At 50.4% G+C, this 15,410-nt stretch overlaps 1 protein-coding gene across 2 annotated transcripts in view; it reads left to right on the top strand.

The window, feature by feature from the left end:
- Nucleotides 1-1,819: 1,819 nt before the first annotated feature.
- The window catches only part of CMTM7 (CKLF like MARVEL transmembrane domain containing 7), a 70,919-nt gene continuing 57,328 nt past the window's right edge, over nucleotides 1,820-15,410 (top strand). Inside the window, exon 1 of one of the 2 annotated variants that reach the window (XM_064277427.1) lies at nucleotides 1,820-2,020. In XM_064277427.1, coding sequence (XP_064133497.1) covers nucleotides 1,859-2,020 — 162 coding nt within the window. In that variant the 5' untranslated portion in view covers nucleotides 1,820-1,858. The remainder of the gene's footprint in view (nucleotides 2,021-15,410) is intronic. The other variant, XM_064277428.1, reaches the window with a different exon arrangement.

Raw genomic sequence — 15,410 nt, forward strand, 5'->3', positions numbered from 1 at the left:
TCCATTCATCCATTGATGGGCACCTTGGTTGCTTCCATCTTTTTGCTATTGTAAACAGTGCAAGGCAGACAATTTTTACTAGTCAAGCTAAACTATTGCTTGGTTTTAAGAAGACTCCAGGGAGTATTTTTGGTTTAAGATTTAAAGATTATCTCAGGGCAATAGTTCCAGGAGTTCGGCCAGCCTCCATGGCTCCAGAAAGTCTGGAGTCCATGAGTATTTGAAATTCCATTCTGCATTTTTCCCAGAGGTAGATTTTTGGTGTTATCTCTAAAGGAAGTTATTCCTACAGTTACAGGGACACTCTGCTCAAAGAGACACTGATAAGGTACTCCAGTTTGGCAGCCCTTTGCTGACCTTTTTTTTTGGTTAGCAGCCAAACTCTTAACCACTGTGTCAACCAGGGCTCAGCTCCCCAAAAAAGGAAACAGCCCAGGTGTCCACCAACGGATGAGCAAAAAACTGATTGTGGTGTTTTTTGCACAGTGAAACACTACTCGGCAATAAAAAGGAACAAACTATTGAACTACTGATACGAACTCCTGATATGCTCGACACGATGAATCTCAAATGCACGGTGTTGAGTGAGAGAAGCCAGAAAGGAAAGAGAACATTCAGTAGGATTCCGAGTATATGAAGCCTCCAAACGGGCAAAACTATAGTGACAGAAAGCACAGAGGTCGCCTGAGCTTGGAGGGGAGGTGGGGTGGTGGGGTAGGGGGGCAGAGGGGCGGGAAAGGAAGGTAGACTGCGAATGCGCATGGGGACACTTTTTGGGGTGATGGGCGCGGTATATGTGTTGATCTGGGTGGTGGTTACCCAGGTGTATAAAAATTAATGGAGCTGAAACTTACGGTTTGTGCCTTTTACTGTATGGAAGTTATACCTCAATAAAATAGTCTCAGCACACATCCGCGGCCGCACCCACCGAAATCCCCGGAGGCTCAGAACCAGCTGTGGCCCCGGCCTTGCCCACTCTGAGGCCACGGCCCCAGGCGTCCGGTTCCCTCCTCCCTGCAGGCCAACCTCCGCGCCTCTCCAAGGGCCGGGACTGCAGCTGCTTTTCCGGAAAGCGCCGGGCCCAGCCGACCCGGCTCGGTTCTGCCGCCGCGGGACCCCGGCCTCCTGCGCCGGGGTCCGGACCGTGCGCCCCGCCCCGCCCCACCCAGCCCGGGGGACCCCAACCCCACCGGGGGACCCCAACGCCGCCCGGGGGACCCGAACCCTGCCCGGGGGACCCTACCCCGCCCCTAGCCCCGCCCGGGGGACCCCGCCCCGCCCGTCCTAGCCCCGCCCCTTACCTGGCCCCTCCGCCGGGGCCCCGCCCCCCTTATCTGGTCTCTCTTCCGCAGTCCCGCCCCCGCCCGGGCTCCACCCCCTTTATCTTGTCCCTCTGCCGTTGCCCCGCCCCGCCAGCCCTGACTCCGCCTCCATCCCAGCTCCTCCAGGGCCCCTCTCCGCCCCCTTATCTGCCTCCTGCCGTGGCCACGCCCCCAGGGCCCGCCCCTCCCTTATCTGGCCCGCCCATCAGGGCCCCGCCCTCCCCGCCTTATCTGGCCCCTCCGCCGTGGCCCCGCCCCCTGTCTGGCCCCGCCCCAGGGCCCCTTATCTGGCCCCGCCCCGCGGCCCCGCCCCGCCCCAGGCCCCGCCCTCCCCACCTTATCTGGCCCCTGACCACGCCCCTCCCACCAGGGTCCCGCCCTCCCCGCCCCTATCTGCCCCCTCCGCCGCGGCCCCGCCCCTGTCTGGCCCCGCCCCCAGGGCCCTTATCTGGCCCCGCCCCCGCCCCAGGCCCCGCCCCCTTAGCTGGCCCCTCCGCTGCTGCCCGAGGAGGCGGCCGCAGGGCTGGGGCCGCGCCATGTCGCACGGAGCCGGTCTCGTCCGCACCACGTGCAGCAGCAGCAGCAACGCGTTCGGGCCCGGGGCCGGCGCGGGTCAGCCCAGCGCGAGCCCCTCGGAGGGGCTGCTGGACCCCGACTACCCCCGCACTCACACGGGCCTGCTGAAAGTGGCGCAGATGGTAAGAGGGCCGGGGTCGGGGCCACACGGCGTCCCCCAGGAAGGAAGGGGCCCCGGCAGGGACCCCGCGGAGCCGCCGAGCCTCGCGCCGCGGGCGGGGCGGGAGACCGCGCCCCCAGAAGTCAAGTTCCGAGAGGGCTTCCTCCCGGGAAGTTGTATTGCAGCCCGGGTCCTGGAGCTCAGCGCACCCCCGCCCCTGCTCCCCTGCTCCCCAAATCCAGCCCCGTTCTGGAGCGCAGCCTCGCCCCGCCCTTGCTCCCCCAAATCCAGGACTCTAGGGCTCCTCAGTGTCTCTGCGGAGCCTGGCCCGCCAACTGACAGAAAGGCCCAGCAGAAGTTCCTCTACGTCTTCCTTCCTCTTCTCTGGGCCCCGCCGCTTCGAACCCCGGCCGGGGGTGGAAGAGTCGCCCCGGCGGCGGCGCTGAGACAGCGAAACCCGACCTCCCCGCTGCGGCCTCCTCCTTCCTCCCAGCCCAGCGCCGCAGGGCGTCCTCGCTCTGAGCGCAGTTGCCCCGCAGGGAACAAAAGTGGAACCCCTGGGGCAGGCTTCCTGGTGTCCCTTGTTCTCAAGTTCCAAGGGAGGGCCCAGGCCAGGGGGCGTGTGTTGCTTCTGGAGAGCAGATGATCAATGGGGAAGCCTGTTCTGAGGGGCTGGTACTTATTTTGGGGAGCCAGAATGGGGGTCACCTGTGGAGCCAGGCAAGATGAAGGTCTGGGCTCCGTGACAAGCCAGGCAGAAGCCTTCCCACCAGGGTTCCCGCTGTCAGCCTGTTCTGGCAGTTCCCCACTCTTTCCTTTTCTCCCTCTCCATGTTTTTCTTCTTTAAAAATGTTTAAACTTAGACATCTTTTCAGTTTGGATGAAGTGTGGTGAAAATGGGTTGGGCTCTTGGTGACTTTCCATTCACAGAAATGTTGACGACAAAAATGGTGGAGGAGGAGGGTGTAGTTTGTGAAAAGGGGTGTTGGGAAAGGAACGGGGGGATAGGCACAAGGTCCCAGACCCAGAACCGGGGGCCTGCTAAGGTGGTCCAGCCCCAGGGGGCTGGACACAGGATCAGAGCTCCCCAGACATCTACAGCACTGTTACTCCGGGTGCTGGCTGTGGGTCAAGGGTGCTCTCACTTCCCTCTCGGGACAAACCAGAAGGCAAAGAGGGAGATCTCTAAGAAGGCAGTCTTGTCATCATTAGCTGCTGTTGACTCTGGTCTGAGCTATGTACATCACGACCCCGTGTACAACAGAATGAAACATTGCCATTTTCAGGATTGTTGGTATGCCCCAGTCCATTGTTGCGGCTGCTGTGTATTTTGAGTGCCTTCTAACCTAGGGGGCTCATCTTCCCGCCCTCTGCTGGGCAGTATTCTATTGTGATCCATAGGATTTTCACTGGCTAACTTTTGCGTTTTTTTTTTTAATTCTTAGAAGTAGATCAAGGACCTTTCTTCCTAGTCTTTGTCTGGAAGCTCCACTGAAACCCGTCCACCATGGGTGACCCTGCTGGTATTTGAAATACCGATGATACAGCTTCCAGCATCATGGCAACATGAAAGCCACCACAATATGACCAGCTGACAGATGGGTGGTGGGTGTCTGGATGGACCAAAAATTAGGAAGGAGAGGCACTTTAGTAACTTAAATTTAAAAAAAGAAAAAAAAAATTAGTGCTGAGCAGTGCTGGGTTTGAACAGGAGGTTTTTTTGCCCAGATGAGGAGATTTGATCAGTCCAATCAAAAGATGGGCAGGGGTGAGACAGACCTTAATTGAGCCTTGGAACAGACATCACGTGACCTGAGGATGCGTTTAGTGGGCAGAGGTAATGCGGTAGGAAGGCTCCATCTTGGCCAATGATTTGGTGGACAAAGGTCATAGGGGTGAGAAGTGTCCTTGTCAGTCCATGAATTTGGTGGACAAAAGTGGAGAAAAGAAACCTCCATCTCTCACTCCATCTCTATCACTCCATCTCCCTGTGGCCCTGGTACCATGTTGTGGGTGGCCGTGGTGGGGCCTGTTGTCCAAGAGAGAAGATCAAAGATGGAGAATTGCTTTGTCTGGCTTCTTCTGCATACTCCTGTGGAAACCATGCCCAGGGGATTATTACACCTTCCTCCTTCTCTGGAGGACCCCCCTGCAGCTACAGGCTGGTTTGAGCAGATGCCCTGGGAGGGAGTAGAGTTTCCCCTGCAGGGTGGTCATTCCAGCAGACAGACTACTTAGGGCTGCCTACCTGGGCCTCTTGTCTGCCTCCTCCCGAGTCTCCTCCTTGTCTTCTTTTCTGGGGTGCCTGCTTGGATACTTGATGTTCACTTCCTCTTTGCTGGAAAACACTTGGCCAAGTTCTAGTGTTGAGGAAGGACTGTTGTTGTTACATGCCACCTTGTCGATTTCAACTCATAGCGACCCTGTGTGACAGAGTAGAACTGCCCCATAGGGTTTTCTAGCTGCAGATCACCAGGTCTTTCTCTTGGGGAATGGCTGGGTGGGCTCAAATTGCCAGACTTTCGATTAGCAGCCAACCATTTAACCGTTGTGCCACCAGGGCTCCTTTGGGGAAGGGCAGAAGCAGCTAAAAATGTGACATTTAAGTGTGTCATTTTGACCATTGATGTCTCAATCACATACTGAACAACAACAACAAAAAGATTGGTTCCTGTCAAGTTGATTCCGACTCATAGTGACCCAAAACCAAAAAAAAAAAACCCACTGCCCTCGAGTTGATTCTGACTCATAGCGACCCTATAGGACAGAATAGAACTGCCCCATAGAGTTTCCAAGGAGCGCCTGGCAGATTCAAACTGCCGACCTTTTGGTTAGCAGCCGTAGCACTTAACCACTACGCCACCAGGGTTTCCGTAGTGACCGTAGCCGACCCTTTTGTCCTTGACTTCTCATAACGTGTTTTCATCATGGTCTGATAAACAGACCTGTCAACAAATTACCTGAAGAAATTATTGGAAAGGCTGTTCCTTTGGAGAAGAGCTGTTATAGATTGTATTGTGTCCCCCCGAAAATTGTATGTCAACGTGGCTGGGCCGTGATTCCCAGTATCGTGTGATTGTCCACCATTTTGTCATCTGATGTGATTTTCCTATGTGTTATAAATCCTACCTCTATGATGTTAATAAGGCGGGATTAGAGGCAGTTATGTTAATGAGGCAGGGCTCAATCTACAGGATTAGGTTGTATCTTGAGTCAACCACTTTTGAGATTTAAAAGAGAGAAGTGAGCAGAAGAGACATAGGGACGTCATTACCACCAAGAAAAAAGAGCCAGGATTAGACCACATCTTGGACCCTATGTCAATGCTCCGAGAAGCTCCTAGACCAGAGAAAGACTGATGACAAGGACCTTGCCTCAGAGCCAACAGATACAGAAAGCCTTCCCCTGGAGCTGGCACCCTGACACCCTGAATTTGGACTTCTAGCCTCTTAGATTCTGAGCGAATAAATTTCTCTTTGTTAAAGCCATCCACTTGTGGTATTTCTGTTAAAGCAGCACTAGATGACTAAGGGAGCCCTGGTGGTTCAGTGGTTAAGAGCTTGGATGTTAACCAAAAGAAGGTCAGCAGTTCGAATCCACCAGCTGCTCCTTGGAAACCCTATGGGGCAGTTCTGCTCTGTCCTGTAGGGTCGCTATTATTCGGAATTGACTCGACTGCGACGGGTTTTATAGATAACTAAGACCATTTCCCTTTCTTTGGGCCTCTTCCTGGGTCCCCCACTACTAGAAAATGAAAAAGTGAGAAACCAGGAAGGGAGTTTCTGAGTGAATCTTAGTCATTGACGTATCATTTTAATGAATCCTTATAGTTAGTTCTGTGGCCACCATGGTGTAGTCTCTTTGGTCATCCTCATTAGACAAGACAAATAGTCACAGTTCTTGGCCTTAAGGGACAGCCTTTTTTTTTAAATAGCTACATTTTTTTGAGCCCTGCTATCATTCTTGACAATATGCTGAAAACTGTGTACAGTGTACCATGCATGTATCATCTTGTGAAATTTTTCTAAGACTCCAGTGAAGTAACATGTTTGACAGATGAGGAAATTGCCTGAGAAAAGGTTAGGAGCTTACTGAGGTCCCACGGCATCAGCAGCCAAGGCAAGGCTCAACCCAGGCCTGACTGGCCTCAGTATCCCCAGAAGATTCAGCAGAGTTGTTGCTTGTTAAATGATTTAGGGAAATTAAAGCCACAGTGAGATACCACTTGATACCCACTAGGCTGGCTACGGAAACCCTGGTAGCACAGTGTTTAAGAGCTACGGCTACTAACCAAAAGGTCAGCGGTTCGAATCCACCAGCCACTCCTTGGGAAGCACTATGGGGGCAGTTCTACTCTGTCCTATAGGGTTGCTATGAGTCGGAATCGATAACGGCAACGGGTAATGGGTAGGATGGCTACAATAACAAGACAGATAATAGCAAGTGTTGATGGGAATGTGGAGAAATTGGAAGCCTCGTGCATTGCTGGTGGGGTTGTAAAACGGTGCAGCCACTTTGGAAAACAGTCTGGCAGTTCCTCAAAAAGTTAGACATAGAGTTACCATAAACCAGTTGTCATTGTGTCAATTCCAGCTCCATGCGTGTCAGCATAGAACTGTGCTCCATAGTTTTCCATGGCTGATTTTTTGGAAGTAGATCACCAGTCCTTTCCTCCAAGGCACCTCAAACCTCCAATTTTTCGATCAGCAGCGAGTGCGTTAACCATTTACCTCACCCAGGGGGACTTCTGTCTAGTGGATCCCAACTCATAGCGACCCAATAGGACACAGTAGAACTACCTCATCGAGTTTCCAAGGCCGTAACCTTTAGGAAACAGGCTGCTGCATCTTTCTCCTGCAGAGTGGCTAGTGGGTTCGAACCGCTGACCTCTTGGTTAGCGGCCAGGTGCTCAACCAAGGTGTCACCAGGGCTCCTTTTAGAGTTACCATATGACCCAGCAATTCTATTCCCGGGTATACACCGAAGAGAAATGAAAACATACGTCCACACGAAAACTTATAAATGAATGTTCATAGCATTTGTAATAGCCAAAAAAAAAAAAAAGAATGGAAACAACCAAAATGTCCATCACCTGATGAATGGAACACAAAATGCGGTATACCCATACAATGGAATATTATTCAGCAATGAAAAGAAACGAAGTACTGATGTGTGCTACAACACGGATGAAGCTTGAAAGCATGCTAAGTGAAGGAAGCTAGTCACAAAAGACCACGTATATGACTCGAACTTAGATATATTGAATAAAGGCACCAGAGGGGTAAACGGGGCACCCCAACCTGATAAACCAATCAGTACTCACCTCTCAAGATTCAGCTCAGCTGACACCGTCTTTGTGTTGCCTCCGTCCCTTCTCACCTAATGTGGGCAACTCTCAGAACTGTCCTCTCCATGACCAGCCGTTTTTGGTTTACTTGTCTGTCTCAGCTGAACCACAGACTTCTAGAGGGCAGGGATTTTGTCACAGTTATCTTGCTGCATCACAGAGATGAATGTGGCACTCCTGAGTGTCTACTGAATGAACGGAGGGATGGGAAGCATTGCTGGGCCCACAGCAAGGGCATCTGTACCCCTCAACCCCCAGGGCACCCCTTCCAGCTCAGGCCCCCAGGCACCCCGGTGATGCCAGGAGACCTGGCTCGTCAGTCCAGACTCTGCGTGGACACCAGGGGTTTCTAGAAGTATAGACATGGCTCTCCCACACCCAGTGGTTTCACGCAAAGCATCTTTCCCCTCAAACTCTTGCCTAAATTGGTTTCTTTTTAACAGCTTTACGAAAAAAAGACCAAACCCACTGCCATCGTGTGTCGAAATTGACCGCAGTGGGTTATATAGAGTGTTCAAGAGTTGGAATCAACTCGATGGCAATGGGTTTGTTGTTTTGTTTGTTTTGGGAACCCTGGGGGCACAGTGGTTAAGTGCTCAGCTGCTAACTGAAAGGTCATTTGGTAAAGATTACCACCTTGGAAACCCTATGGGGAAGTTCTGCTCTGTCCTGTAGGGTCACTGTGAGTCAGAATCCACTCGATGGCGACAGGTTACTGTGTGCCAGGATGCTGTGCCTGTCACTGGGGATAGAGGAGTGAATAAGACAGACAAGCCCCTTCAACCTTGGGGTTTACAATCTAATAGGGAAAGAAACGCTAATCACATCGTTAAACCCGCTACTGTCAAGTCGATTCTGACTCATAGTGACCCTATAGGACAGAGTAGAACTGTCCAACAGTTTCCGAGGAGCGCCTGGTGGATTCAAACTGCCGACCTTTTGGTTAGCAGCGGTAGCACTCAACCACTACGCCACCAGGGTTTTCGATCACATCATTATAAATATATAATCACAAACTGTGGTCAGAGCTGTGAAGGAGAGGTATTCAGGGCCATAGAGCATATACTGGCGGGGGGGCCTGGCCTACCTAGGAGGTCAGGAAGGGCTTCTCTGAGGTAGGGACACTTGACACAAACTCTGAAGCTTGAGGGAACAACATTACAGGCAGAGGGAAGAGCATGGACAGGAGCTCTGAGTCTGGAGGAAGTACTGCTGAATCCTGGAGGTGGGAATAGCGTGGGTCAGACTGGACAAGTCTGCAGGGACCAAATCCCTGAGGCCTAGTAGACCGTGGTGAGGGTCTGGGCCTTATTCTAAGAATATCAGAGAAGCATCATGTCAGCGTCAACCCTCCTTTAAAGTGGTGGTGTGCAGTGAGGGGGAGCTCTGTACTGCCCTCTGCACTTGGCTTTAAGTAAGCACAAAGCAGCTGCATACACTTGGAGACTGGTAGGACCCACACACATGCGAGACGTTATCTCTTCAGGTTACGGAACACATGGAGTCCTTAACATCTGGCAGGAATTCCCTCCCATGATACCGACGGTAAACACCTGCCCCAGGTTGGGAACCACTGCCCAGAGAGCAGATGGTACTGAAGGAAACACCTGGCCGTTGGGTCTGCCAGGCTGCAGTGGGCCAGGGTGATATGTGGGTGGGCGTGTGGTCCTGTGTGGGTCTGGCCGGAGTCCAGCAGCTTTCTGGCATTGCAGTGGGTCCCAGAGACCCTCCAGGCAGGCAGGACACTGACGGATTCCCTGTGTGGGTCAGTGGATTTATTTAAGCTCTTGTTTTAAGGAAGGCCTCTGTCTTCTCCCTTCCTGCCAGCCCCTGGTTCCCCCAGCTCACAGCCCCGGAGCTTCCTGTGCAGTGGCCCTGGGCAGCCAGCCACCTGCTTCCTCCCCGTTGCCATCTGCTCGGCCCTTGCCGGCCTGGCAGGCTGCCCACGGAAGCCTCCCTCTGACCCGCCGCCTGCCGCATGCTTGCTTTCTTTGTCACCAGCTTGGCTCGGTGGCTCCCTGGCTTGTTGCTTACTCTGTGACATTCCTCACTGGGGTGCTTAGCAACCCCTAGGATCAGCAGGGGCTGGGTCAGAAGCCAGCGCCAGCTCTCACGCCCAGCAGCCTCGGGCCTTGCTGAGGGAAAAGTTCTCAGTCTGGAAGGAGGGTGGGATGGAGTCCCTCGCCACCTGACCCCCATCCATGCTCCCCAGGAAATCATGGACAGAAGTGGTTTCTCAGCCTTCTCCAGAGAAGTGTTCTACCTGGTTTGTGTTTTAATTAGTGGAGGCAGGGACGTGGCTTATCCTTTTCTGGGGGCAGCCACACTTTATTTATTTTAATTAAGTAGACAGATGGGTAGACTGATTGTTAATGAGACAGAGATTGTTTAAAAAGCAGTTTGCAGGTAAGACCTTAAAGGACTGCTGTGAAATTTGAGAGAGTACAGCGGTGTCACCCTTACTCTTTAAGATGGAGGAAATGAGATTCCTTCAGAAGGGAATGGAGACAGAGGAAAAAAAGGGAGAAATGCAGTAAATGCCTTTGCAGACAAAGTAGAACCTTCTGGAAAGCACGGAGAATTACTAAGCATGGTCTCACCTCAGTATATATTTTTTTATCCTCCTCTTCCTCTTAGCTTTTCTTTATTCCCCTGAGAAGGCAGCCATCAACTCATTAGCATCTTCATTGTTTACGAAGTCTTTATTTTTAACTTTTTCCTCAAAGTATAGAAGTGGTGCTTAACGGAAAATAATAACAGCACCCATCATTCATTGAGTTTCACTAGGTGGCAGCCACTGGGCCTGGGGTTTTCATAAGTGTTACCATATTTAATCCTCACGATGACCTTATGAGATAGGTCTTATTATTATTCCCATTTTGCAGATGAGGAACCTGAGGCACAGAGAAGTTAGATAACTTGCCCAAAGCCACAAAGCCATAGACAGTGAAAATGCGTTGGGACACAGGCAGTCTGAGTCCAGGATTTGAGCTTGTAAAGGACAATTTTGGAAATTTTTTTTTTTAATTGTGCTTTAAGTGAAAGTTTACAAAAAGTTTACAAATCAAGTCAATCTCTCACACAAAAACCCATATACACCTTGCTATATGCTCCCAATTACTCTTCCCCTAATGAGACAGCCTGCTCTCTCCCTCCACTCTATCTTTTCCTGTCCATTCCGCCAGCTTCTAACCCCCTCTAACCTCTCATCTCCCCTCCAGGCAGGAGATGCCAACATAGTCTCAAGTGTCCACCTGGTCCAAGAAGCTCACTCCTCACCAGCATCCCTCTCCAACCCATTGTCCAGTCCAATCCATGTCTGAAGAGTTGGCTTTGGGAATGGTTCCTGTCCTGGGGCAACAGAAGGTCTGGGGGCCATGACCACGGGGGTCCTTCCAGTCTCAGTCAGACCATTAAGTCTGGTCTTATGAGAATTTGGGGTCTGCATCCCACTGCTCTCCTGCTCCCTCAGGGGTTCTCTGTTGTGCTCCCTGTCAGGGCAGTCATCGGTTGTAGCTGGGCACCATCTAGTTTGTCTGGTCTCAGGCTGATGTAGTCTCTGGTTCATGTGGCCCTTTCTGTCTCTTGGGCTCATAATAGCCTTATGTCCTTGGTGTTCTTCATTCTCCTTTGATGCAGGTGGGTTGAGACCAATTGATGCATCTTAGATGGCTGCTTGCTAGTGTTTAAGACCCCGGACACCACTCTTCAAAGTGGGATGCAGAATGTTTCCTTAATAGATTTTATTATGCCAATTGACTTAGATGAAAAGGACAATTTGGAATCATACTTTTTTTATACCATTATTATTACCAATATGTTGTGAGCATTTCCACATGCCATTAAACGTTGTTTGAAAATGGTGTTGCGAGAATGCATGAGAGCCCGTTACGTGGTTGTCCCGTGGTTTATCCATTTGGCCCCGTCTTGGTGGGCAGGTGGTAGCTGATCCAGAAGGAGGTGCTGTGGGGCATAACAGGTGTGAGTGATGAGGTCATCATTTGCCAGAGGTGAAGCCAGCCAGAGTAAGGAAAACCCTGCTGTGGAGGATTGGACAGATAGTATATGCCTCATATTTTATGAAGCCTTTCACATGTTACTCACGGTTTCTGGAAGACTTAAAAGAAAAGCAACATTAGCCTCATTTTTATGCATAAGTTCCTCCAGGAAGGGTTGAGAAAAGAGAAGGAAACTAAGGTTGAGTGCCTGCTCTACTATGCCAGGGGGTTTTACCCACAATTTTCTTATCTGTCCCTTCTAATGACTCTGTCAGGTATTTATTTTCCCCTTTTTGGGCGAACCGAGACTGGGAGGTTTTGTAACTTGCCAAGGTTGAAAAAAAAAAAAATCCAGTAAGTTCTCTGGAGCCAGCATCTGAACCCTAGTTCAGCCAAGGCCTACCCTTGTCCCGCTTGGTGTGCTGTTACTCTGTGTAAGGTGAGTAGGTCCCCAGGCTAGCCTGTTGTGGCAGACACACTTAGGGTGATCCCCAATGAGTCATGCCCTGTATAATCCCCTTCCTTGGAATGTGGGTGGCATCTGTGACTTGCTTTGAACAAGTGGAATATGGCAAAGGTGATGGGAGGCCATCTCCATGGCTGTGTGATATGCACAAGTGAACGAACGTTGCAGGTATAATTAAGGTTCCAAATTAGTTGATTCTTAGTTAATAACAAAGTGATCATCTCTAGCTGGGCCTGCCTTAATCAAGGGAAAGCCCTTAAAGGAGGGACTGGGTACTTCCCACAGAGCCCTGGTGGCGCAGTGGTTAAAGCGATGGACTGCTAACCGGAAGATCAGCGGTTCGAAACCACCAGCTGCTCCTTGGGAGAAAGATGGGGCAGTCTGCTTCCATAGAGATTTACAACCTTAGAAACCCTGTGGGGGGTCACTATGAGTCAGAATTGACTTGAGGGCAGTGAGTTTGGTTTTGGGTCCTTCCCAAAGGGAGGGAGTCTCCAAATGGCTTTGAAGAAGCACTGCTTTGTAAAGAGAACCTGTGAAAGATCCATGTGCCAAGCATCTCTTCATGGTGTCTAGACGCTGAGATGTCACTTTGTTGCATCTGACCCAAGCCGTGGTCTTTTCAGTCACTTCGTGTGCATGCGAAAGCTGAGCAGTGAGAAAGGAAGATGGACGAAGAATTAACGTGTTCTAACTGTGGTGCCAACAAAGAATATTGAATATACTGTGGACTGCCAGAAGTACAAACAAATGAGTCTTAGAAGAAATACCGCCAGAAGGTTGTCTAAAAGCAAGGAGAGCGAGATGTCAACTCCCTTACCTTAGACGTGCCATCAGGAAAGGCTCACCTCTAGAAAAGGACATCATGTTTGGTAAAGTGGAGAGTCAGTGGACACCAGGGAAACCCTCCATGAGGTGGACTGACGCAATAGCCTCAACAATGGACGCAAACGTACCAACGATCAGGAGGGTGGTACAGGATCAGGCAGTGTTTTGTCCTGTCATATGTAAGGTCACCATGAGTTGGAGCCAACTCCGTGGCAGCTAGCAACAACAGGAGCTGAAAGCAGCCAACCAGAGACACCTCCGTCCTGTAGCTGCGAGGAATTGAATTCTGCCAAATCCCAGGTGAGCTTGGAAGAAGACCCCAAGCCTCAGAGGAAAACGCAAGTCTGGCCAACACCTTGATTGCAGCCTGTGAGACCCGGAGCAGAGGATCCAGCTAAGTTGTGCCTGGACCTTTTACCCATAGAAATTGTGAGGTCATAAACGTGTGTTGTGTTAAGCCACTAAGTTTGTGGTAATTTGTTCCACGGTGATAGAAAACTAACACACCCACAAGAACCTGTTTACCCCACATCAGAGCTGGTGCCCTCGTGGCTGTTGCTTAGTTAAGGAAACCAGGGTGACAGAAAGCAGAACGCTCAGGGCTGTGGTCACATATCTTTGAATTCCTGTAACATGGTACATCCATGTATCGAGTTCTTGGAGTGCACATTGTGCCAACAGTTAAATGTGCTCACTCATTATACCATCCCAAATGAGGTGCTATTATGTCCATTTTATAGATGAGGAGTGAGGGCAATGGCTGTTCAGTGGTAGAATTCCCACCCTCCAGGCAGGAGACCTGGGTTCGATTCCCAGTCAATGTACCTCATGGGCCGCCACCACTTTTCTGTCATTGGATGCTTGTGTGTTGTTATGATGCTGAACAGGTTTCAGGGGGGCTTCCAGACTAAGACAGACTAGGAAGAAAGGCTTGGCGATCTACTTCCAAATATCAGCCAGTGAAGACCCCATGAACCACAGCGATCCAGTCTGCAGCCGATCACAGGACCGGGCAGCATTTCGTTCCACTGTGCATGGGGTTCTCCTGAGTCGGGGTAACCCTACAGCAGCCAACAACAACACTATAGATGGGGAAATTGGTGTGGGGAGCCGCTTGGCGCGAAAGTGCTGACTTCGCCTCCCAGTTGTCAGTTTTCCACCATCCCTTTCCAGAGGCACACCAAAAAAATGAAAACCCTGATCCAAACAGTAACTGTAGATGGACCGTATTTTTATGCAAATAATGTGCTCCTTCGACGTTTGTCTGTCAGCCATACCTCCCTGCCCAGGTATTTTTGTAAGCACGCAAATACTATTTTTTTTTTTACATATTGCTGTGAAAAAATTAGCATAGCATGCCTAGGAAAATACATCCGGGTATTCTTTTGTTTTTTTTGTTCTTTGGGTGAAAGTTTACAGCACAGATTAGTTTCTCATTAAAACAATTTATACACAAATTGTTTTGTGACACTGGTTGCAATATCTGCCCTCTCCCCCTTTCCCTTTCCACCCTGGCTGGGTTCCCCTTGTCCATTCATCCAGGTTTCCTGTCCCTTCCTGCCATCTCCTCTTTGCTTTGGGGCAGGTGTGGCCCATTAGGTCCAGTAGGTTTGATTGACCTAAGAAGCGTGTTCCTCACGTGTGTTGTTGTTGTTTGTTTTCTAGGCCTGTCTAATCTTTGTCTGAAAAGTGGACTTCAGGAGTAGCTTCAGTTCTGAATTAGCAGGGTGTCTGCGGGCCGTGGTGTCTTCTTACTTAACTTCCTATCTTGGAAATAATTCCATATCCATTCATAGTGTCCTCATTCTCTTGAACAGCACATGATGTCCCAGAGAATGAATTTACCTTAATTTATTTAGCCAGTCCCATATCGATAGACCTTCAGTTTATTCCTCATCTCTTATTGTTGAACAGTGCGGTAGTGGATTTCCTTGTGTCTACCATCATTTTGTGTGTATATAAGAATATCAGAAGGAGCAATCCCTACAAATAGAGTGGCTGGGCCAAATGTTTCAGTCCTGAAATGCAGGTTCTCAAACTGCGACTCATAGCAACCCTGTAGGACAGAGTAGAACTACCCCATGAGGCTTCCAAGGAGCGGCTGGTGGATTTGAACTGCCAGCCTCTTGGTTTGCAGCCAAGTTCTTAACCACTGCACCACCAGGGCTCCAGGGGCCATCAAAGGGACTATTTAAGTCAGCTTCCCTAGAAATAGGGCTGGAGATGGGAATTCTTATGGTTTGAATTGTGTCCACCATATTATGTTTTGAAATTCTAACCACTGTACCTGTGGATGTGATCCTGTTTGGAAATAGGATTTTTCTTTTGTTATATTAATGAGGAAATACCAGCGTAGTTTTGTTAGGTGGTATCAAGTTGATTTCAACTCAGAGCGGCTCTCTGACAGAGTAGAACTGTCCCATAGGGTTTACTAGGCTGTAGAATGCTCCTTGGAAGCAAGAATGGCGAGACTACATCTCACATACTTTGGACATGGTATCAGGAGAGATCAGTCCCTGGAGAAGGACATCATGCTTGGTACAGTAGAGGGCCCTCAAAAAAGAAGAAGACCCTCAACAAGATAGATTGACACAGTGGCTGCAACCATGGGCTCAAGCATAGCAACGATTGTGAGGATGGTGCAGGACCAGGCAGTGTTTCGTTCTGTTGTACGTAGGATGGCTGAGTGGGAACCAACTCGACGGCACCTAACACAAACACACACACAATCTTTATGGGAGCAGACGCTCAGGTCTTTCTCCCATGGAGCCAC

The sequence above is a fragment of the Loxodonta africana genome, chromosome 27 (assembly GCF_030014295.1).
Source record: "Loxodonta africana isolate mLoxAfr1 chromosome 27, mLoxAfr1.hap2, whole genome shotgun sequence".
NCBI lineage: Eukaryota > Metazoa > Chordata > Mammalia > Proboscidea > Elephantidae > Loxodonta > Loxodonta africana.